Source organism: Physeter macrocephalus, chromosome 9 (assembly GCF_002837175.3).
Source record: "Physeter macrocephalus isolate SW-GA chromosome 9, ASM283717v5, whole genome shotgun sequence".
NCBI lineage: Eukaryota > Metazoa > Chordata > Mammalia > Artiodactyla > Physeteridae > Physeter > Physeter macrocephalus.
In genome coordinates, this window is record NC_041222.1 from 57,182,568 (window position 1) to 57,207,522 (window position 24,955).

A 24,955-nucleotide genomic window follows, 5' to 3' on the forward strand; every position below is an offset into this window, starting at 1 on the left:
GTAAAAACGTACAAATTCCTATTTCTTTGGCCTCAGACATTACCTGCATTTCTAACCAAAGGGCCTAACATCTGCCAGTGGTCTGCAGTGGAAACATTTTGCTCAAGAAGAGTACTGCCTCCTAAGCTCCCATTTGTTCTTTCTCCACAATGCCAAGGCTCCTCCTGAACAACCTTTCACTGTGGAAAGGCAGCCCATTGCACACCTGTACCCATCATATGCTGGGAGTTACATTTCCCCATGTGGGTCTTGCACGTGCAATTACCTAGTATTTACCACCACTGAGCTTACAGAATCCTGCGTGGGAAAAGGAATGGGCTGAGTCAAGGTGGCTGCAGAAATCAGTCCGGTGCAGGCGTGTGATTCAAACCAGGGCAAACAACGTAGGGCAAGAGTGCTTTCTTCTCCTTCCTCCCAGCCAAGCAGCCAATAAGCTCCAGTCTAAAGCAGCAGGCTGTGCTGTAAGCAGAGTGGTCCCTGAAGGACTCGGGCTGTTTGTGAAAGGCCTGCAGACTCTGCTGGCAGCTTCACTGTGTGCACTCAGCTTAGGCAGACAAAAGGTTCCGTCACACTACGTCTGTTGTTTCTACCTGGCAAGGTGAATGGTTCCGTGGCCCAAAACTCCAGACTAGAGCATATGGTGCTTTTTATGGAGGACCAGAAGAATATTAGAAAACCATCCAGGCGGGTTCTTTCTTTTTCCATAAACAATCTACTGGGAGGGTAGAGGCGATACCCAGTTATCTGATGATGTAACAATAATAAAACACTCCAGATCAGGAGAAAAGACCCTATGCCCACTAGAAAGATAAATACTGAGTCTGGGTATAGTAGAATTTATGTGCACAAGGTTGTGAGGGTGAATTGAACTTATTATTGTAATTGAGACTTAACTGAGATGGCATTTTTTTCCCAGAAGCTAGTATCACTGATTTTTTCCTTAGATTGAGGAGGGGAGTCTTTCAGGCTCATTCACCAGCATTCGTATGTACAGGATTTTCATGCTCTCATTCACTTGAAGTGCAATTTTTATAGTGACTCCTAAAAAAATCTTTCAATTCTAGAAGCCATAGGTTGTACTCCATGGCCCATGGCAGTGTAAAGAAATAGCAGGTGACTAGTCCAAAAATAATTATTGAAAATTCCTTATATTTCAGGGTGCCTGTATTGATACATGGTCTCTTAATCTTGCGTGACTTGGGTGAAGCTTACGATAGGTGTGTTCCCTGATTTTTTCATCCACTGAGACCACAGGAAATGGTCCTGGTGCATACTAAGAGAAAGCCATTTGGGGACTTACATTTGCCTACAACTTTCCTTTCCGAAGCAGAGTTTGGCCCAAGTTCACTGGGTTGGATAGATCTCCTGTGTGAAATCAAACTTCAAGAGTTAAAGACCAGATTTAAAAACTAAAAATGGGTTAGAAATATCCTATCTAGAAGCTAATGCACCTAGATAAGTGATGGAGGGACAAGGAGGTTTTGTACTTAGACTCTCGGGAATAGTGCAACACTCGTGCAGTTTGAAATTTCCTTAGTTACTCTGAATTTTTCTAAGGAAATAATCAAAGGCACCAACCAGCAACCAAGGTTTTAGCTTGAAAGTTGACAGAGTTGTTACCTTTACACTCACAAAGGCCGAGTCCATGGAGTATCCCTTTCTGGTAATTTCCAAGGGCAATACGCCCACATTCTCACAGACCTCATATTCAGTCTGTGACCACTCAATACGAGACCACTTCAGTTCCAAGCTATGCATGTAAGGAAAAGAAGAAAGAAAATCATGAGAAATGCATAATGGATGCCAGAGGGACTCCTCTGCTGGGCAGGAGGCTGAACCACTGGTCCACACTGGGAGACAGAAGTGGTTCATCAACCTACACCAATGCTACAAGCTCCTTACACTTGTTTGGGACATTTTAGCTCACAAAGAACTTTTACTATCACTGTCTCATTTATTGCTCTCAACAATGCTGTGATGTAGAGCACGGATTAGAATTCCATTTTACAAATGCAGAAATAAGGTTAGAAGTCTATCAGAGGTCCTACAATTATTAGTGATAGAAAAGGGACTCCTACTTGCATGTTCAGAAGGGAAAGGAGCAGGTGTTAAGTTCAAAGAGAAGTTCATTTTTGGAAAGGACATTGATATGAAATCTTCTCTCCTATCTTTCGGCCTCCTTCATCGATACAACAAGATCATTTCCAGGCACAGGACTTCTCTGAACTTGGGTTCAGTTTAATAACAAGATATCTTTGAGGATGTGCCTAGGAGTTAGAATGTGCATGTGTTTTAAAGCATTATCTGTCCCTTCCTCTGTGCATATATAAGGGCTACGCTAATATGTACCTTGGATGCAGCTATACAACTGAATAAACTTGCCAAATACAGGTGGTCTTTTTTCCCACACTATATTTAGTAAGCCCGACATTTGATGGAAACTGACTTCTTTAATCCTCATGGCATGGAGAGGGACTTTTTTTTCTTTTCTTCAGAAAAGAACACTGAGCTTAGAGAGGTTAAATAACTACCTCGAAGGCAAAAAGCTATGACAAAGCTAACAGACAGCAGAGATGGAATCCCCAGTATAAATCTGAAACCAAATGTCCTATTCCTTCTCTACCATTCTTCTTTCCAACTGAAGTTCTTCATGACTCTTGCAGTCTGAGCTCAAGCAGGGGACTACAATTTTATCTTTACCCTGAAGTGTTTCCCTTTCTGAGGTGAGAAAACTTGAAATGTTTCACCTGAACATTTCTCTTCAAATATGTTCTTACATTCTTTACCCCCGTAACCTTTCAGCAATAAAGAAATGAGCAATCTTCACTATGATCATTTAACCCACTTCCGTTGCTTGTATTTCATTCATTTCCCTTTCATTCTCCATTCACAAAACCCTCAGTGGTTGCCTTACTATATTCCCAAACTTTCATTTAGATTCAGGCTCTTTCCTCTAGACTTTTAAAGTTACTTTACAATTTTCTTTTCCTTTCAGAACTAGATATTCTGGGTGCTACTATGTAGAGCATAGAATTCACAAATTTCACAGGGCTCTCCAGACTTTCCTGTAGATCATTCGTATTAGAGAGTAAGTTTATCCTCTAATAATCACTGTATGTCCTTGTACCAGTCATGTGTCACAGTCACATCCTATAGATTAAGTTCACGAGCAAAACAAACTCAATAGCACTGTCTCCTACTCCACCAACCCTGAGCCAGTGGGACAAGGGTAGTGTGGGAGTGCGGAATGAATTTGTACGAATGTTTATTCAATCAATACACATGAAATTTATTATTATTGACATGCTGGGCTTCACAAAAGTTTGACATGAAAATAGGATCCTTATATTCAATAGTATTCAAAGACCCCTCATGGGTCTTTGAAGCAACTGATTTCAAATCTGGCATGAAGCAGATCAAGAAATAAAGAAATAAGTGACTATGCTTAAAGAATCACAAGATAACAAGCAACAAGGATGTTATAAATGCTAATAGAAATAACACATTGCAAAGAATGCCTAAAGGATCCAGATAAATGAGAAAGGAAAACAAAATCAGCAAGAGGGATTGGGGGAAAAGACAGAAAGATAAAAGAGGAGGAAAGGGGAACAATGGGAAGGAGTGAAATAGATACACAGGGATGGATTTCAGCTAAGTCTCAGTAAGGTTCAAATGAGTTTCAATGTTCAACCTTCTAAGAACCTATTCATTGCTAATGCTAACCATGACCAGCAAAAATTCATCAGTGTCACTCTGCAGGTCCAGGTGACCCCAAGGCCTAAAGTGAAATGTGATTTGATTGCTGATCTAGATCCATAAGGGGACCATGAAGCTTCAAAGCATTAAGGGTCTTGGTGTTTGGGAAAGTGCATGCATAACCCTGATACACCATTAGAATGCTTCATAATGCTTAGAGGTTAAGATTGTCATTACACAATGTTCTACTTTATTTTCTTAAAACTACTCCCTGTAAATAATAAAGATCTATTGAAAAGCCATGAAATTTAAGCCGGGCTATATATTTTCCAGAAAAATACTTAAGTCACGAAGCACTTGCATACCTAGAGGATACGTGTGACACATGTTTTGAATGTGTTTTTTGTTTTCTGCAGTATTGTATTTAAGAAGATCTTTCTACACTGAGACTGCAGTTGCTAAAACTCTACACAAATACCTGAAAGAAAAGTAAGAGATGTAGTCAATCACTTGGGAATTCTCCCTGAAAGAAGCCACACAGACGTATGCTTGGTATCATGTAGGTTACCAGGTACAGGACCCCATGAAAGAAATGTGGGAAGCTCTGGATTGCGAGGTGTCATGCAGATAAGAGTTGGTTCCAATCTTCACATTTTAATGATCCCTCCCTTCTATTATCACAAAGTAAAGCTCACTCTAAAGTCAGAAATTAAGTTTACAGATACACTTTCTGTAAAGCCCACAAGGCAATCATTTCAAGTCACTTAGCAGGACATGAGAACTCCTTAAGGCCCTAGGTCACGGCTTCTCAAACTTGGCACTATCGACATCTGGGACCAGATGATTCTTTGTGGTGGGAGGCTGTCCTGTGCATTGCAAGATGTTTAGCAGCATCCCTGGCCTCTACTCATGAGATCCACCAGATTTAGCCACACCACCCCCCTCTGGTTACAACAATCAAAACAGTTTCCAGACCTTTCCAAATGTCCCTCATGGGGAAAGTCATCCCCAGGGGAGAAATCTTCCCTAAGTGATTGTGGGGACTCAAAACAATAGAACATTTTATTTAATGTATAAGCTAAATTTTGGTTCCCAACAACAATCATGAATGAAAGACACGGGATGGAGGAGTAGAAATTAAATGGGATGGGACTTCTGGTCCGTCTCTAACTCTAAGTCAAGCACGAGAAAATCTGTTTAGTCACCCAATTTAAAATCGCAATCTGTCCCCAAAATCCAGTGTCTGTGATCCCCCTTAATCTGACCAACTTTCATTTTCCAAAGTACGTATCAGGTATACCATACTATTTAATTTACTTAGGTACCAAGGAACTTAGCTAAGTACTTAGGTACTTAGCTCCAAGTAAACAGGGGTCTTTGGTTCACTGATGTATCACCAAGTCCCTTCTAGAGTGAAAGACATAGTAAGAGCTCAATAAGTATTTGTTAAAGGAAATAATGAACCTTGTTTAGCTTCCTGTTTGAAAAGCTAAGTTGACCACTGAAACTTTTTTTCTCCCCAGCCCTATTAACGTATTTCACACAGTCTGAAAAAAAATGCTAGACTAGATGATCCTCACATGTTTTTTCTAGCCCTGACTTACTCTGGATTCTTTAAGCTCTTATTGGACTAGAGAGAAAGGTGGCATTGGTAAAAGAGCATTCTATCATAAAGCATGATTTCTTGTTTTCTAAGGCCTGTGCATGCTTTTCAACACTAGACAATGTCCAGAGACAGCTTTGTTTTTCACAATGGGAGGAGGGTGATACTGGTTACTTAGTGGGTAGAGGCCAGGGACGCTGCTAAGCATCCTTCAATGTATAGGACACCCAACTCACCCTCCACCACTGCCCCACAGCAAAGAATTGTCTGGACCAAGTAGTCAATAGTGTTGAAGTAGAGTCAAAAATATATACTTTCTGATATTTTATTTTGTGGCTACTTGGTTCATTTATATGAAGGAACAATGGACCAAAAGAACCAGTTGGGATTAAAACTCTACTTTGGGATATGGGACATTAATCCAGGTTAACAAGAGTGTGTAAAAAATGTACTTGGCTGCTCTATGCCTCAGTTTCCTCACTTCTCAAAGTGCAATAATAATGAGTCTGTACTTCAGAGAGGTTAAATGAACCTTAATGAATACTCATTAAGTACTCTGAGCTTCTCAGTGAAAGGTTTTATAGTAGCTAAAATTGTGATTAAATTATTCTTATAACTAGATCTTCACTTATAATCAAGTAGCACATGACTTAAGAAAATCGAAATGTTAAAAAATATTTTTCCAAGTGTTCAATCTAAGACATCAACTCAAAGAGGATGCTATTAAGCTCAATAAAAATGCTATGAACACCTGCGTTTTCATTTTTGTCTTTCTCTCATGATAATGGGGAAACAGTGTTTAGCCAGGAAGCAGCACAGCTAGTATCCCAAACAAGTGCTTTGGAGTCAGACACATCTCACAACCACTTATTAGTGTGTGATTATGGTCAGTTAGTCTCTCTAGACCTCAGTTTTCATTATCTTTGAAATGAGGAGAATTATATTCACCTGAAATGATGCAAATTAAAATTTGTTAATATGTATAAAGCACCTGTACACAGTGGGTGCTTAATAAGGGCTATTTCCCTTCCCTTCCTCTGTGGTTTCTTAGATCTAGTATGGAGATAAATACTTTAACTTCTGGCTTGCAGGTAACATGAAAGCCGAACCTAACTAAGAGTTTCAAACTCTTCCCCTACAATGTGTTTCATAAAAGCTGCTAAAGCATTGCCAAGTTCGCCTGCTAGAAATTCCTTTTCTTTTTTGATTTCTTTGGCTCTTCTCTTTTAAGGCCAAGGATGAATAACAGAACAGCTAGAATGAGGATAGCCAAAGGGAGGAGAAGAATCAAAGTGCTCAGAATCATGAAGCAGCTGGAGAAGCAGCCACTGAGTTATGCAGAACTTCAGCAAGGGTCAACTTTTCTTTTGAAGTTCACCTTTTTGCAGTGGGCACAAGAAAGAGGTCAACCCTGAATTCATGATAAGAGACTGGCTTGGTCAGAAGTCAGCTATATTCTGTGGTCTGCAGAGGTGTTTCCGATGAATGATGTGGTCCTGTGTAACTGAGTTTGGGTGGTATGCAGACCCTCTTGAGATTCACATCGGACTAGAGAACTGTCGTGAGCGTCTGAGTGACTCATGCCAAGGCGTGAGCTGATAAGATGAGCATTCACATTGAGGTCAGGGTGCACTGTGGCCTCTGCCATTCATTCACTTAGTGACTTCTGGCCAATTACCTAAACGCTTTGAGCCTGATTTTCTTATCACCCTCAGAGGACTGTGTTTTGTAGATGAAATTGGACAACATATGTAAAAGCGCCTAGCACAGTGCCTGAAATTTTGGCACTTAACCAAATCTAAATCTTGATGCAAATTTCCATGGATTTCAGCGTTCTAAAATAACTTCTATTTACAATAAAATGTCTCCCAAATGTATCCCATGAAAAACTTGTTTCATGAGCTATTCTGGGGCAGTGTGGTCTTGGTTCTATAGTCAAATCAGGTTGAGATATGTTGCATACTATACCCCTCTCTCGAAGATTCCCATTGCATACAAGCATCTTCGTGACTCTGGCATTTGATGCATTAAGCAGCATGCAAGCTAGCTAGCAATAACTTGATTACATTAAGATTTGCAAACTCTATTTCTAATGGAATATCTATTGACCCTTCAGGAATGATATTCTATAGAAATGCTGCCATAGCAAAAACTTACTAGCAATTAAGATTCTGGGACAATTCCCACTGAACATGGGTCCTTCTTGTTCTTTAAAGAGCCTCCATTTTGCTCCAGATTGCACCCACCTGTGTCTTCAGCTGTGTTATAGAAGGTCCCACACCTTTAAACATGCAGAATATTAATCTATTAATCCCATCTAAGCCAGAAAAGAACACAAAGTTCCACAGCATTTAGCTGATTGATTAACAAGCATATGGATTATTCACTTTGTGAATCAATGCAGAGTCAATTTCTAACTAGAGATGGGCTTGAGCTGGCCACCAAATGTCTCTGGGATCCTTCTTCAGTCAATTGTTGCCCCCATGTGAATGAACAATAGTAATCACCACCACAGGTCACATTTGTTAATGACTTTAAACATAGAAGATGCTTACAGATGTTTTACCTCATTTGTTCCACTGAAGAAATGGTAGTACTGTCCCCACTTTACATATGAGATAACTAAGATAAGTAAGCCTTGACCCAGGTCAGTGGGAGAGCCAAAGCTCAAACCCTGTTCTTTGGCTCTCAGTCCAGTGGTTTATTGTGTATTATCTATCCCATAACCCCCAGTGCCTTAGTCATGGAGTACACACTCATATTGAAATGTAAATGTAATTTACATTTAAGGTCTTGAGGAGTAAGTATTCCCCCTTTCTTGCTGCTTTGGTGGCCAAAGACTGGAGAGAAAGAAGGGAGCTGAGTCTGTTGCTTCTTTTCCTATAGGTCGTTTCCGCACACTCATTAAAAGTGGGCGAAAAGTCCTTTAGCGCAGTGAGGAAAACCATGGACTCAAGAACCATACCTTCTGGGCCTAAATCTTAGCTCCTTCACTAGCTAGGTGTATGAGCTTGGAAAAGTCACTTCCTATCTCCTTGCCTCAGACTCCTCACCTGTAAATTCTGGATTATGATAGTACCTAACTTAAAGGTGGTTTTGACAATTAAACGAAGAGCAATGAACTAGAGCAGAAACCTATATTGTAAATGCCTGTGATTTATAATGTATGTGTAAGTAGCTTCCTGCTGGCTGTCATGAGAAGACAGACCACTATTCATAACATTTGTTTCCTGCTGGGAAAAAAAAAGTTCTTCTTGTTCCAAAAAACATCTACTTACAAATGAGGTTAGGGCCAACTATATCCTTCAAACTTTATAAAGATAAGCGCTGAGTAGTTTCCACCTCCCCCCACCCACTCTAGAGAAGACAACTTAATATATGTCAGATAAATCAAAGTTATTTGTGATTAACCATCAGTAGGCATATTTTACATTATATTCCACTGGTTCCAATCATTACAAGCTGAATTAGAAACAACTTCAGCATAAGTACCTGAAAAAAGGTATCCAGCACAAGTAGGAGCCTATTTTAAAAGCCTCAAGTAAGGTTATAAATTCTGTGATTCTGCAATAAATTTGAGGATTATTTAAAATCATAAATCATCTTCAAAAACAATGCCCTTGGTAACAATGAGGACTGAAAAGGGTATGTAGGTGAAGCAGTATCAATCTAGCTCTATTTTGGGAAAAAAATTCTCTGGCACCTATGCTGTGTTCTCATGTGGAAGACCAGCAGTCAGCATTTGATGAGTAGCAAGTCTGATCAATATTCTTAGGTTTTTTAGTTGAACTATTAAAAAGCAAGTGAAATCAATTTATTAATATTTTTGGAGCAGGATTTTAAAAAAACATTTCCTTGAAAATTGGAAGACGTTTGTCTGAATTGCAAATAGGTAATATATTTTCTATAAAGATTGTAATCCCGAGGCAAGAGCATTTTAATGGTAGGTGGGCAGCTGTTTTACTTTTATAGCGCCATGATTGCACTTTAATGTCAGGGGACAGGACTTCCTTGCTCATACCTATTTCCCAGCTTCTTGTACTGCACACCTGGCCTATAGTAGTCAGTCGGTAAAAATCTGGACCAGGTACTGCAGGCAATAGAGGTGGGACCCTGGGAACATGTTTTGTTAAAGACGTGTTTTTCTAACAATGACTACAGAGACCTCTGCTGGCAGATAGTGGGACTACAATTCAGGATTAGAAAGACAAAGCAAGAATGAAGGGAGCAGAGGTGAATTTCTCAATTTTTCTTTTCTTCCTTTGTCCATGTTCTGTCATAAAAGCGCCGTAAAGGAGCTGTCCTCACTTATGGTATGTAGTTTGACTAGGATAAGGTAAATACTAAAACTAGGATAAATGAACAACTTTCCTTTGAGGTGACTGGGAAGGGTATCAAACTTAAAAAGAAAGAAAAAACACTGCACGTGGAGAACTGGGCTATGATTAACCTTTCTGTGATCATCTGACAGCTGGTAAGTTATTCAAGGTATACCTTCCAAAAAAGTTTAGAATAGGGACCTGGTGAGTGAAATTACTATGGTCTGTTAATATTGTTAATTTTGAGGGTTTGTTACTCTGGTTATTCTGAAAGTCATACACTTTATACAAATTCTAAGTATCACTTAATATCTCCCCAAGTCTGTTTTCCTCTTTGTACTGTCTTCACCTTACCTATGGTAGGTTTACTGACTTACAAAAGCAGTCACTAGTTATTGCTTGGGTTTTTGGGAAGAGAAGATGTTTTGCTAGCATTTCCTGACTTCCTCATTCTTCCCAGTTCTAGATATCTTAGAGATTTAGATTTAGGAGACTGTGGTTACTAACACGGTCCTAGAGTGACCTCTTGCTGCCTGGTTTGTACATGAGCCTACAAGCTCAGTCCTGGATGCCAGTGAATTGTCAAGACAGAAACCTCTGTGGGTGTGAAAGGATATGCATTTGTAAATGCATGCATAAAATGAATGACCCAGTTAAATTAATGAACTTAACTTTTTAACGTTTCCATATTCTGTGAAGCTACTGGCTTTCCCATTATCAAGCAGTAATAGAAGTTTCCTCTCCAAAATCAATTCTATGAGCTTGTGAAATAATCTATCAATTTGTCCTCTTAGATTCTGTTTAAAAAATAACATTTCGCTTTCCTAATCAGATACATTCTGGACATTATATGCAGGACTATTGAATAAGCAAAAGAATTTACATTTGAGGAGTGGCAGAGTTCCCTGTGGGGTCCATGACTTGAAATTCCATGGTATCTGAATTTACTTCCAAAGATGGGTTTATGATGTAAAGAACGGTCTTACTGTTTAAGTCCTTTTGGCTAAATTTCTCATGGATAAATTCACCTACAAAAAAGAAGTAAATGAGTTTCACTGGTAATCAAACAAAATATTAGGTAAGAGCTGATACAATTTTATGGCTATTTTATTTCAAACTCCTCTTTAAAAATAGCCAAAGTATATTTTTTAAAGAAATTAATAAAATGTAACTATCTTAAAATTCAAATTCAATGAACTTAAATTAGGCTTCCAAATTACTTTGTCTCAGAAATATTGTACCTTAAATATGAAAATAGAGAGGGAGTAGGAAGATATAGTAATAAAATCTAAAATTCTGTGCCATCCTGTTTAGTGACATATTGTGATCATTGTCTTCATAAAGCAGAAATAAGATACAATCCAGAGAAAACTTACACCAAAAAAATTGTTTTTAATGAACTTACATCACCTGGGAATTCATGATAGAAAAAAATGAGTCACAAATATGAATTTGGTCCTGACAATGTGTGTTCCTGTCAATATATTACGATCTGGTTATTGCAAAAAAAAGGTGTAAACAATAAACAACTACGTATCAGTATTTAGTTCTCCCACTCAAGATGAATTTAGGAAAACTCAGCTTCAAACCCTCTTTAGCACCGATATTGATTTATAAACTGCATCTATCCGGAAGCTCTGGGGAGTGTTTACCAAATGGGCCTGCACTCAATTAAATTACTGTCTAGCATTGCCAGCCACTGGGTATTTTAAAATGAGCAATTACAAGGAGTAAGGAAGGCAGTACCTGTTGTTGTATTCTCCAGATGTCCATGTTGGGGGCCTCGCAAAATCTTAAAGATGATCTGATTGTCATCAGTGTCGGGGTCCGATGCCTTCAACACGTGGGAAGTGATGTAAATCCCATAACAACCATTTTTCAGGAGCCCCACTTGAGAAGGGGAATGCAAATGTGTGATGTGGGGGGCTGCTTTGTCCACCTGGTCCACCTGCATGATCAATAATTACACACAGTGTTATACAAAGGCGTCTCATCCCCAAGCAACACAGGGCTTTAATGGTTCAACAATGGCAAACGCTCCTGAATTTCAGATTCCTTATCCTCCTCATTGGTTAATTTATGCTGAAAACTATCTCATTCACAATATTCTCAGCAAACATCATAGTGCCTGGAAGAGAGGCCAACTTTCTACTGTAAACTTTGACCCAACTTTATTTATTTGTCCACCGTCTGACTACCCCATTAGGACCTAAGCTCCCTGAGGGCAGACACATGTCTTTTTCTCCCCAACTATTCCCTGCACCTGGCACAATGCCCAGCTATAACAGAAGCTCAAGAAATACTTGTTGAATGAATACATTAAAACTGACCCAAGAATTGTATTGCAAACTTATTATTAGTTCTACAGAAGGATTTCCCCTTTTTCCCACTGTTTGGTGACTTACAGAAAAAAACATGTAAGGTTTTACAAATGCATTAAACATATTTTTTTGTCGTGTCTTTGTTAAGACAGCAAAAACGTTGAGTAGAAATAAAAATACCTCAGTAAAAAAAAGTGAAAGGTGCTTATCTATAGGCACTTCCATATTTGTTTATTGACAGTGAGAACTGGGTAACTAAATAGACTCAATCTGTGAAGATTATGATGGGCAACTACTCATGAGTGAAAGAGATACATCGTTTCAAACACTACAAAGGGCCTCATTCAGTTATCGAACGGAGCTCAGTCCCTCTTCAAAATGACTCTTATAGGTTAGGGAGGGAACATTTTAGGATGAATTAGCACAATTCATCACTGATACCACAAAAGAGGTACAAGAACACTTGTACTTCCCTTCACTCCTAATCATTCAAATTTTAACTTTATTTACCCCAAATGATCCTGTTGTAATTCTACCAAAGAGTGTCAATGATAAGACTATATATATTTTTGTGTATGATCATGTGATAAACTGCTATTCAGCTATTAATAAGAAAAGGAGGCAGGATAAACTAGTAACGAAAAATTCCCACAATTCAACGTTAACTGGTAAAAAACAAAACCCAGCAAGTTGCAGAATAGGAGACAACTACACTACCATTTTTGATCAAAACAAATACGTATATATGTTCATACAGACATAGACAAAATTCTGGGAGCATCTGCACAAACCTGTTCATTTGTCTTGGGATGAGGAAAAATTACCGCTTCTCCTTTGAGTATTTCTGTATGGAATTTTGTAACAACCAAATATTTTTTTTCCTTTTAAGTTGGCAAGCTGCTTTTTGATTAAAGACGTAATCATACCTCATGTTGGTAAATGTTTGGAAAAAGACATTTTTATATTTTGCTGGTAGAAATGCAAATTAGTGAAAATTTTCTGGAGATAAATTAGACGTACATGTATATTAAAAATGTGCACATACTGTGATCCAAAATTTTCAGTTTTTGAATGTATCCTACAGAAATACATGCGTACACAAAAATATATATATATGGATGCTGACTAAAACATAATTTGTAATAGCAATTAACAAAAAATTCCATAAAACATAAAAGTCCACCAGGGGATTTATAAACCATCTCTGCCTGAGATTGAGTGCCATGCAGCCTTTAAAAATTGTGTTTTCAAGGAAGATTTAACGACATGAGGAAATTGTTATGAGTGGAAACAGGCAATATGCATAATAGTACATATAATATCATCCATTTTTTATTGCAACAAAAGAATGCAAGGAAGCCACTGACAGCTGTAGGATGATGAAGGGTTATTTTTTTGTCCTTTTCTGTAGTTTATTAATTCTTTACTACAATTATTTTACAAGCTGAAATAGCAACAAACATTTTCAAAAGTTAGTCATTCTCCTCTCCTAAGAAAAGTGTGGATGGCACCCTCAGAGCTGTGAGGTTGGGTGGGAGGTGGATGGTCAAACGCTTATCATGGCCATTGGGGGAGAAGCTCCAAGGTGACTAGTAGGAAGGATGGTCAATGTCAAGAGAGGAAAAATACAAATACTTCAAGCCATGTAAGTAATCCTCAAAGTTGGTAAATACTTGAGTATAGGGATTTTTTTAATGTTATATTTTCCTTAAAAATAAAAGTATTACAAAATGAATAAATGCCTGTTGTGTTCATTTGTTTTTAAAAAAATTGTTAATATCTACACTCCGGTTACACGGTCCCCTGTTGTGTCTTCAGTCCTACATTGTGTTAAAATCTATTCTAGTCTTATTAAATTTCTAGTTTCTTCAAAAGCAGGTCTTTTGGATCAGTATAACAGAAACATTTTAAAATATTGGAGTATAAGACATTTTTTTTAAAAAGGCTACATCCTTATGATCACTTGTGTTGGAGTTAATAAAAATCATCTCACACTTGCCTAAACCTTAGAAAGCAGTGATGCTGGTCCTTTCTCCCTCACCCCCAATCCCATTGTCTCCTTTTAAGAAAGATTACAGGAATCATTACACCAAGACTGCAGAATCTTAGTCAGCTATCTGGACAAAACGATATTCAAAAAGAAACATGCATCACTATGTTCATAGCAGCACTATTCACAATAGCCAAGACATGGAAACAACCTAAATGTCCATTGACAGATGAATGGATAAAGAAGATGTGGTATACACACACACACACAATGGAATACTACTCAGTCACAAAGAAGAACAAAATAATGCCATTTGCAGCAACACGGATGCAACTAGAGATTATCATACTAAGTGAAGTAAGTCAGAAAGAGAAAGACAAATACCATATGACATCACTTATATGTGGAATCTAAAATACGACATAAATGAACCTATCTACGAAACAGAACAAGACTCACGGACATAGAGAACAGACTGGTGGTTCCCTAAGGGAGAGGAGTTGGGGGAAGGATGGAGTGGGAGGTTGGGGTTAGCAGATGTAAGCTATTATATACAGAATGGATAAACAACAAGATTCTACTGTATAGCACAGAGAACTATATTCAATATTCCATGATAAACTGTAATGGAAAAGAATATTTTAAAAAAGAAGGAATGTAAATATATGTATAACTGAATCACTTTGCTGTACAGCAGTAATTAATACAACATTGTAAATCAACTATACATCAATTTTTAAAAAGACTGCAGAATGTTGGTCAGATAGACACGATTTCCTACAAAATGAATGTCAGATTAGTGCCTGCTGGTATCAGTTTTGTGTTTAAATCCAGTAGCTTTGCCCTCAGTTACCCAGGCTGGGACCATAAGAGTAGTGCACCCATGCTTAGTAGACCTATTTGGACCAATTCGTCACTCAGTGGTGGTTGACGTCTTATTGTCTTGCCAGAAAAAGCTCTTAAAAGCAAGAGACTGAGGAGGTCACTCTCCTGCACTGCTGGAGGGGTCAGTCATTTCCTAAATTGTTTGACTTCTTGGCTCAGAGACACCAGGAAGTTCAGGGGAATTATGGGAGAAAGTTTGAGGCTTTCCTTGTGAGGTTTTTTTGTTTGTTTGCTTGTTTGTTTTTTAACACACAAGGCAAGGAACCCCTTGTACTTTGAATGAAAAACCTTTACAACATGTATTGAATATTTCCCTATCAGTAAATTCTACAACTTCCAAGAGATAACTCTCCTATGATAACCATGTTCTTTAAGATATTTTTGGTGTTGGGAGAAACCTGATTTAAGTTCTGGTACTCTCTTCAAACTGTACCCCCTTTTCCCTCCCTGTTCTGGAGTGTAGTGCGGAACTCTTACGCCTGCACTCAGAATTAATAACTCCTACAAATTTGCAACCAAGTAGACCAGAACATTATTCCAGGTTGGGCAGTACAGTGACATTTCTCTACATTGTGTGGGGGGTCAGGGGTCAAGAAAAAGATATTAACAGACTGAAGAGTGGGATGAAACTAACAACAAGTAAAACATAATTTTAAAAGAAACAGAGTAATTTTACTAGGTACAAAGTACTTCTTACATACTGTACCAATATTATCAACACCTTCTCTTTTCTCCCAGTACATCATAATTTCATTCCACTTTCTGGACCTCCCTCATGCCAAAGATTCATCTTGTATCCACTCCATGTTATCATAACTCCCCACCTTCCTCCTCAGATCCCACCTTAGATAAAGACTGTGATGGTTAATTTGATATGTCACCTTAGCTGGGTTTGATGTCCAGTTGTTTGGTCAAACACCAGCTAGATGCTCCTGTGAAGGCATTTTTTTGTAGATGGGACTAGTATTTCAATCAATTGCCTTTGAGTCAAGCAGATTACCCTCTATAATGTGGGTGGGACTCATGCAATCATTTAAAGGCCTTAAGAGAAGGCTGAAGTCTCTTGAAGAGGAAGGAATACTGCCTCCAAACTGCCTTTGGACTCAAGACTGTAACATCAACTCCTGCTGGAATTTTCAGGCTGCTGGCCTGCCTTGCAGATTTTGGATGTGTCAGACCCCACAATTGCATGAGCCAATTTCTGAACATAAATCAATTGAATCAATCTTTCCCTTTCTCTTTTTCTCCCCCTCTCTCTCTCATAATCTATATGTATATAAATTATATACATCCTATTGGTTCTGTTTCTCTGGAGAACTCTAAGACAGAGATGAAAGAGCAAGGGAAAATTATTATTATTTTACATAATCAGATTGTATCCTGAATTAAGAGACAAATTTACATCTTTTTTTGCTGTTGGTGGAAGTGTGTAGAACAGGGTGAAATATATCCAAGGAGACTGGATTCAAGGCTTTGAGAGCCAGAACATACTTGATGTGTTTTGACTAAAAAAGAAACACACATTATGCCCTCCAAGAACCATCGTAACAGTCAACACAACTGTGGCAGCGTAGTACCATAGAAAGGACACAGCACTGGGGATCAAAAAGACTTGAGATCTTTATGTGTGTTTGACCAAATTATTTAACTTTTGAACTCCTGACCATCTATAAAATGGAGGTAATAAAACTTAGTTCATTGGATTTTTATGAAAATGAAATGAGATTTATGGAAAGCGGGTCCGACCTACAGTTAACACTCCAAAAATTGTAGCTGCTACCGTTATTATCCCCACCATTAATACCTGTGTAATATTGACGCTGCTTCGTAAGTTTCCGTGTGTTTACTTGAAAACCATTAAAATGCCAGTAGATAACACAGACCAAAAGGCATCAACATAATAGTGTAGTTAGATGTTGTAACAGTAATCACAAGAGATAGAGTATCTGATGTATTTCAGGCAATATGCTAGTACCTTGGATACCTAATCTTATTTAATTCTCACCATAATGCGTAAGGATTGTTTCTCAAAGAAGGCAAAGTAGAATCAGAAGAGTCAAAGAACTCTTTTAAGGTCACACAGCTATTAAAATGTTTAAAACAGAAATTCCAACCTAGGTGTGTCTGACTCCAAAGCCCATGTTCTGTGGTCCTTTCTGTACCACCACTGACTCCAAAGGCCAGTCATTAGCCCGTACACAGGGAGCACAACTGTTTTGTTCATATTAACATGCCTGGTGCCTTCCTTAGTGCCTGGCACACTGTAGACACACACTACACATTTGAATGAAAGAAGGAAGGAAATAAGGCAACAGTTCTCCTGGAAGTCGTTCTCTCCACATCTCTGGCCAAGGACCATGGATTTGTCATACTTGCCTGGATGGTGAATGAAACAGGTTCTTGCCACCTTCTCCCATCCACAAGAAAGCCTTGGTCTGTCCCATCCGTGGCCACAAAAGTAAAGCGGTCAGTGCGAGAGTGCCCTCTCGAGTGCCTGTAGGTCACATGCCCGCTGTCCACGTCCAGCTGAGTGAAACTGTGTGGAAGTGGCACTGTCCCCCGCAGGTAGAGCTGGCCGTGTTGTGGAAGCTGGGCCAAAAGGAAGGTGAGGTTCTCCGCTGGAGTGTCAGGGTCGGTAAGCTGAAGGAGGTCAGGGGAGAGGAGGCCCGTGGCCCCTTCAGCCAGTCTCAGCCCCTTGTTCCTGGTCACCACAGGTAAGGCTGTGTCCACAGTCTCCAGTGTGATCTCAAACACCCCGGGCTTGGTCTGCAGTCCATTGCTCACGATGAATCTGGCAAAGAGAGGCAAGGCAGCCTTCAACATGGATTCTTGTGTCACCATCTACTGGAATGAAATGATAACAATACACACCTTTACTAAAGGATATGTCGTGTTGGGATGCAAATGAAAACTCAAGGGCAGATCTTTCAGGAGGACACTACTCTATCCATTAAACCAATCACTAGGTAATGCACAAATGGACCATTCTAACTCCCAAAGTATTTTTTCATCAACATTGATGGTAACTCACATGATGGGGCAGAGTGTACCAATGATATTTCTCAGGGTTGTCAATACTTAGTGTAATTCCTTGCCCCAAATAGGAATTTCACATCCTTTCAGATCCACTGCACTAGTTGGAAGAGTACACTAATTTTATATATTTAGACTTTTGCAACTGTAATTTTTGGTGAGAATTTATTAAGCTAAACTTTTTTTAAAAACATCTTTATTAGAGCGTAATTGCTTTACAATAGTATATTAGTTTCTGCTTTATAACAAAGTGAATCAGCTATACATATACATATACCCCATATCTCCTCCCTCTTGCGTCTCCCTCCCACCCTCCCTATCCCACCCCTCTAGGTGGTCACAAAGCACCCAGCTGATCTCCCTGTGCTATAATAAGCTAAACTCTTAAGACTGATCATTGGAAGCTCATCCAATAAAACGCTGAGTAGGCTAAATTTGGCTAATTCACTCAATTCATATGCTTTTCTTTGAGCTTCCACATTTGCCCCTGACAAGATATGGGGGAGAGCCATTAGACAATGATTATTCCCCTGCTTTAAAGAAAAGAAAATTAGAGCACAAGGGTTCAGAAACGTGGCAGGAGATCATAAGGCAGGTAGGAGACAGAGCTGGGACCAGAACCCAGGTTTTCTGACCTCACACCTTTTGCTCTTGCAGAGTTTTTAATAAATGCTGGTTTAGCAGTCCACTAAGAAAGAGTTGTGGTGCCTGAGTACCACTGCAGACCTACAAAGAGAAAACTGAAATGATACAAATCCAAGGTGAGCAAAATCTTTCTTACACACACAATCGCAGGTTCTGTGATGCCATAATGTGCTTCTGCTTATACTGATCACTAAATCACATTCCACCCACCACTGCCAATCTCAAAATTAAACTAATTGAAATGATCTTTAGAACATTTCAACATGTAATTTCTATTTGAAGGACCATTGAGACCATCGTGAAATTAAGCCCACAGAAGGCACTATTAAAACTCCAACAAGTTAGGGAATCACTACTCAAATGGAACTGACACATTCACCGTAGGCCAAAGAAATGTACTTTGAAATAATCACAGAGCTGTGTCTATTCGTTTTTCTCCATGTACCAGGTGCTTGAAATATTCATGGGGGAGAGAGATACTCTTATATTCCATGGATGTAAACATGTCTAAAACTGTTGCAGTGGCATATAACATTAAATTATATAATAATTTACTTTGGAGGTTCTTTTTCAAAACTAGAGAAGATATGGGGTTTATATTTACTTTACTAATCTGACAAATGTGACTACCAAGTTTTCCATTCTTTACAAAATGTGTCTTATCCTTCAGGGTTGGAGGGTTGATGCTTTGCTTTTGCACATGAGGGAACGCGAAACCAGGTTGTGTGGGCGTCATGAATCAGCCAGCCTGCCTGAGGCGAAGGACTCAGGGCAAACAGCAACTGGACAAAAAGTAAAAGAAGATGAGTTTGGCTGATACAGATTTTGCTTTGAAGGCTAGGCTAAAATTTTTGAGCTTTCTAATTATCTAGTTGATAAGACTGCCTACAAGGAAAATAGGATGTGATGCATAGAAATCCTTGTCTAAAAAGTTAAAACTGCTAAGTGAAATACCACAGATAAAGCACATTTTTGACATTTCACACACCTTGTCTTGTAAAAAATATAACCTGATTTTGTCCAAGGCATTATTTTTACAGTTTGGAAAAGAATACTGAATTAACTTTAGAATTGTAGATTGAGCAAAATCACATCGTTTCCTTTAAACAAAAAAATACGTTTGGATAAATATATTCTAAGCAAAGAGGGCAATTTCTTTGCTGGATCATGAAGTGTTTGCAAAATTCATTATTTTTTTAAAAAGGAAAAAAAGCACACCTAGAAAAATATTTGTGTGTGCACTTCAACTTTTTACTTACTGGTCACCTTGACAGTTTCAAAGATCAAGCGATATACATTTTTTAGGTACAAAAATCATGGTCTGTTTCTCAGAGGAAGCTTTTCGTGGAATTATGCCTTTATTCCACTGTTTTCCTGTTAACTTTTTCATGTTTCCTCCCTGGAGCCTATCATCTGACCAGAGGTAAAATAAGGAGACTAGGCATTCCCTCAGGGCCTCCAATTTCTCCTTTTTTCACTTAACCCCTCCAGAAACACGTTTCATGCTTCCAACTTTGCCCTCTTTCACAATAAAGTGGCTGTCTACTCCCTACCAGATCCCTATATCAACACATGCTCTTGTGGAGAGTTTTAAATTAGCCATTTAGAGTTGAGCAAAAATTTAAGACAGAGGACATGTATTTCTAGTATTAGCATTAATTGTGGAATTAAAGTCTTTGTGCCCCATTAAAAGCAGGTCAAATACTGGTGGAGAAGGAAGAAGAAGGAAGGGGAGAGAAGGGGAGAGGCAGCCATCAGGAGCAAGGAGGTGAAGTAGGAGCCCCAGTGACTGCCAGGGGCTCATCAGAGGCAGTCATTTTGAGTATCAGATTCTGACTTTCTTCTCTGGAGACTGAATTCCAAAAACGCCCAACAAGGTCCTCCAAGCTCAGTCTCGAGGCAGCCGCATTTATCCGTGTGTGTGTGACCCGTGTGGGGGGCACTGAAGTTTTCTCCTGATCCAGGCGGTCCATCGCAGACTCCTCCCTGCCTCTGACGGGCATTTGACCATGTCAGAAATCGGCAGCCTGCCATCAGACAGATGGGAATGAGGGCAAGCCGGAGAGGGACCATGTAAGAGTAAGAAATATGTTTACTGAGGCCAGCGTTCCCAGCTGGGACCCCAAGGCAGCTGTCTGCACTGACTGAAAGCTAAGAAGCCAGCGGTGAAAAGGACACAATGTCTCAACATGACTGGATCACACACATCATTCCACCTTCGCAAGTAACAATGCAAACTACTCACAGGCAGAGAACATTATCAGAGAGAGAGAGACAGGGAGGATGGTCATGGTTGGCTTCCCAGTAAAAAAAACAAGCCTAGCAGAACCAGTGAGACAAGGTCAGTGCTTCGTGTCTGCAAAGGTTGACCAGATGATCTTACAAATGCTGCACTACCAACCCCCTCAAAAGAAACCTTCCAAACATATTTTCAAGTTCTAAAACAATAGTGCCATTGCTGTTATGGCATCCACTCCAAGCTTAAGAAGCTGGTGGTATCGAGGTAGCAGCTCCTTCTGTGGATCCCATTTCCTTTATTACCCCCCCTCCCTTGAGAAGAGACATAGCCAGGATGACCACTGTCTCATGAAATTGGGGGAATGACTCTTAGATTTGTCTGGGGTGCCTGCCTGGTCTGATTTCACCATTACCATGGTGCTTTCAAGTTTTCTGCATTTCCTGGCAATAGAGTTGGCTGAAGAATCTGCCATCTGTCATGGCATTTAAAAGATAAAAATGGAATCATAAATAGAGCCAGTTCTTCAGAAAAAAAAAAAAAAAAAAAAGTCCAGCCGGCATGTCAAAATGGAGGACATTAGCATGTTCTTTTAGTCCCCGGCTGCCAGCAGCTGAAGTCAGCTTGCTAATCACTTGGTGTCATCTGTCCCAGAATGCGATGCCAAATCTTTCTTCCAGGCCAGCAGCACCAAACAATACAGGAGAAATTTATGATTCACAAAATAGTTTTGCAGAAGGTAAAATCTGACCATGAAACTCCCCCGTTTAATTAATGCTGCCATAGCTTACATTAAAAAGAGAAGGGGGAAAATTCTCTGCCGCAGAATTTATCTCTTCTACCCAGCCAAATTCCTTGCCAGATTTAACAGCAAGCAACATAAATTTAGGTGATTAGATTGGTTGCATATATTTAATTTTTAAAAAGCACCATAATCACACTTTCATTAAAACAGGCTTTCAGCTTTGGTTGAGCGCCACTTGACAAACAACACAGCAGTCGATGATTGGGTTAGTGAAATGACAAGATTAAATGGAGGGTCTTCAGCAGATGCTAGGCTCTTCCATTATAAATATGTAAAACTGCTGGCCAAACATCAGAATGACACATTGAGAAGGTTCCTTCCCTCAAGTACAAATTGTCCACAAATTTTTGGTACAACCAGGTATAATGGAAAGACCTCTTCAAATGAGATCTCAGCCCAAGTTCAGCTCTGATACTTAGTTATGTCAATTTAGGTGACTTTCTTTGTCTCTTGGAAACTCAATTATCTCATCCATAAAATGGGAGCAAGACAACTCTCGCAAGGTGGTGGTGTAAGGCTTAAGGGAAATGATATACACACAAAAAAGGGTCGAGAACACTGCCTGATGCATTACGGGTGTTCAAGCAATACTAGCTTTCCTACATATAAATGAAGGGATTGGATTAAATCAATGCTTTTCAACCCTTGTTTGTTTACTGTCTCTCTATGGACCTGTTCCCTAATCTTAAGTCATTTAAACACCATCATCACAATTGCTACCATTTTCTAGTACTACCTATACTCTTATTACCAACTGTTTTGTTTTATATCAATTCACTTTTCTGCTTAAATAAATGTACTTGAAAAGAAACCTTTTAAAAACTAAAAGCTCAAAGTTTTCACTCATAAAAACTTAATCACTACAAATACTATAAAAATAAATACAGGAAAACAAACTGTTTTTCATTCTAGCTAGATATTGTTGGCCAATGGCTTGGAGCCTGAGGCCTGTACACTCTTTGCTAAAAAGGGAAAACAGTTAATATTGAAGAGCTGTTAAGGACATATGAGCACAGGCCTGAGACTTCCTTCTAGAAACAGAAGGATTGAGAGAATTAAAGGGGAGTAGTTTCCCACTCTTGAATCCCTATTATTTATTGTCTCCTTCCTGTACCAGCCCACATCATTTTGCATCTTTGTATCATTGGTGGTACTAATCACTCACTTTAGGAAATAGAACCACAGATTTTTTGCTAAAAGAAAACCTTGCCCAGAAGCTCAGTGTGTAAAACAAACTAAAAGTCAAACCACCAAAAAACTAAAACCAAAGTTATCTCAGAAAATTGGGATGTGAGCTGCAGAGTCCCACCAATTCAGCCCCTTCATTTTCTGTCTCTGGGAGGCCCTCAGAAGCCGCCTGTAAATCTTCAAACTCCTCAGAACATACTTGGAACAATGGACTGGACCAGACTGGAGATGGCTAGTCCCAACAGCATCAGAATCACCTGGAGAGCTTTTAAAAATACAGATTCCTGGGCCCGAAACTGGACTTACCAAAGTCGCCTCTCTGCGGTAAGGCCCAAGAATTTCAATTTTTTAAAACTCTCAGGTAAGTCTCTTGAGAATCTAGAAGTTTAGACATTCCTGGGATGAATGATTTCTAAAACACCATCTAGTATGACTCTCTCTGCATGTGAATTAGGAAACTGTTATGGTATCACCAATCTTCACATCAGGGATTTTGTTTTTCATTTTCAGCTCATCACTACCATCTGATTAAGACCTAATTGTTATTTCTCAACATCTTTACATGTTCATTCTTTGGCTTCACCAGTAGGATCTCTGGATTCTCCAATACAGTCATTAATGTCTTCAACAGACTCTCCCATAGGCGTTGACAGGGGGAAGCAGGAATGGACAGGAACAAGAAGTCCCAGAAATGGATGTCAAATGAAAAGCCCTGAATCTGATATACCTAGGTTAAGCCAAGAAGCATCCACCCTCCATTAGCAAAGAGGAAAAAAGGAATCATCATTGCTCTTTATACCTTCTTTCCTCCAAGATTAATCTTAGTGTTGTAAAGACTGGAGAGAAAAAAAATGGAGCCAAGGAAAGAATATAGTAAACAATGATAAAAATGGGGCCAAGGAAAGAATATAGTAAACAATGATAACAACAAGAATGACAACAACAATAGTAACAGTAAAAATAGAAACCAATGTTTATCTTGTTCTTCCTATGTGCCATGTATTGTTTTCAGAATTTTAAGTACACAAGCCCATTTAAACCTCTCAGAAACTCTCTGAGGCAGCTAATATGAGCATCATTCCTTTTCATGGAAGAGTTCATGCAAGCACAGGAGAATGTGTGACTTGAGGAAAACCAGAGATGTGATGTAATGAAGGCAGGAACTGACCCCAGGCCTATGCCTTCCCCAGCCAAAGAACCAGTGGGAAAAGTATTCCCCACTTCTGATGTTTCCGTCAATACTGTGCAACACTCAAGCACTGAATTGGTTATTGAGAGAGTGACCAACCAAACGATTATCTGCTTGTTAAGAACATTTGTCAAGGGAAAAAAGAAGATATCAGTTCAAACTCCCCTGGATTTTTTTGTTTAACAGTTGAACTATCCACATCATCTTTTCAAATCATCATTCCAAGTGCCAAAAAGGCAAGCAAAATCATCTTTACTGACATTTAAACACTGTTTATCATAGCAGACGTATTGAATTTAGATAGATAACATATATGATAGAGGAGAGTGGTATTTGGACACGGGTATATCAGTGTAATTGATAGTTTATGGGACCCCGTCAAATAACACAGGAGTCTGCGACATTTATGTTATTTTATAGCATTCTTTTGAAGGTTGTTTTCTGACATGGTAAAAATTATACTGGAGGCCAGAAGTCCTATGCGTATGGAAAATGAATCAATGCTCTCAGGGCCTCCTTCTTAATTGGTAAAATTCAGGGTTAGATGTGTACCATGGTCCCCCAAAGGCTAGTCCAAGATTTCTGGGTTCTCATCCCAGCCCTGAGGTCCCTGGGGAAACTCAAGTTCAGCCAGCTTTGAAAACTGCTAAATGATAGATCCTCTGCAGTTTTTCTTGCTTTCTGTGACTGGAAACAGATTTCAGTATTTTAAATGAATGTAGACTTTCATTAATGTTGTATCTTTGCCTTTTCAACAGATTGTTATTCCTTCCAGTGATTTATTTGATACAGAATCCTTGAACAGGTGCACAGCCCCCAATTATAACACAGTTTCTATGGGGAAATACGATCCACTTTATGGCAACATGATTTATGATGTAGTTACCAGAACACATTGTGTCAAAAGGCACTGTCTGCTTATGCCAAATGTTTACTAGCAAATTCCTTTTCCTCAGATAGAAAAACATACTCAAAAAGAGGTAAATTACTTTTCCACAGCTCTCATTAGCGGGGGTCCTCAGGTCTTCACATGTCTCTTCATGGA

General features: G+C 39.1%; 1 protein-coding gene across 1 annotated transcript in view; it reads right to left on the reverse strand.

Moving 5' to 3' along the window:
* Positions 1-24,955, reverse strand: part of FREM1 (FRAS1 related extracellular matrix 1) — a 236,311-nt gene that overhangs the window by 26,283 nt on the left and 185,073 nt on the right. The window contains exons 26-29 of the mRNA XM_055087212.1: positions 17,191-17,605; positions 11,365-11,566; positions 10,502-10,646; positions 1,621-1,750 (exon numbers count right to left, since the gene is read on the reverse strand). Of these exons, the coding sequence (XP_054943187.1) occupies positions 1,621-1,750; positions 10,502-10,646; positions 11,365-11,566; positions 17,191-17,605 (892 nt within the window). The remainder of the gene's footprint in view (positions 1-1,620; positions 1,751-10,501; positions 10,647-11,364; positions 11,567-17,190; positions 17,606-24,955) is intronic.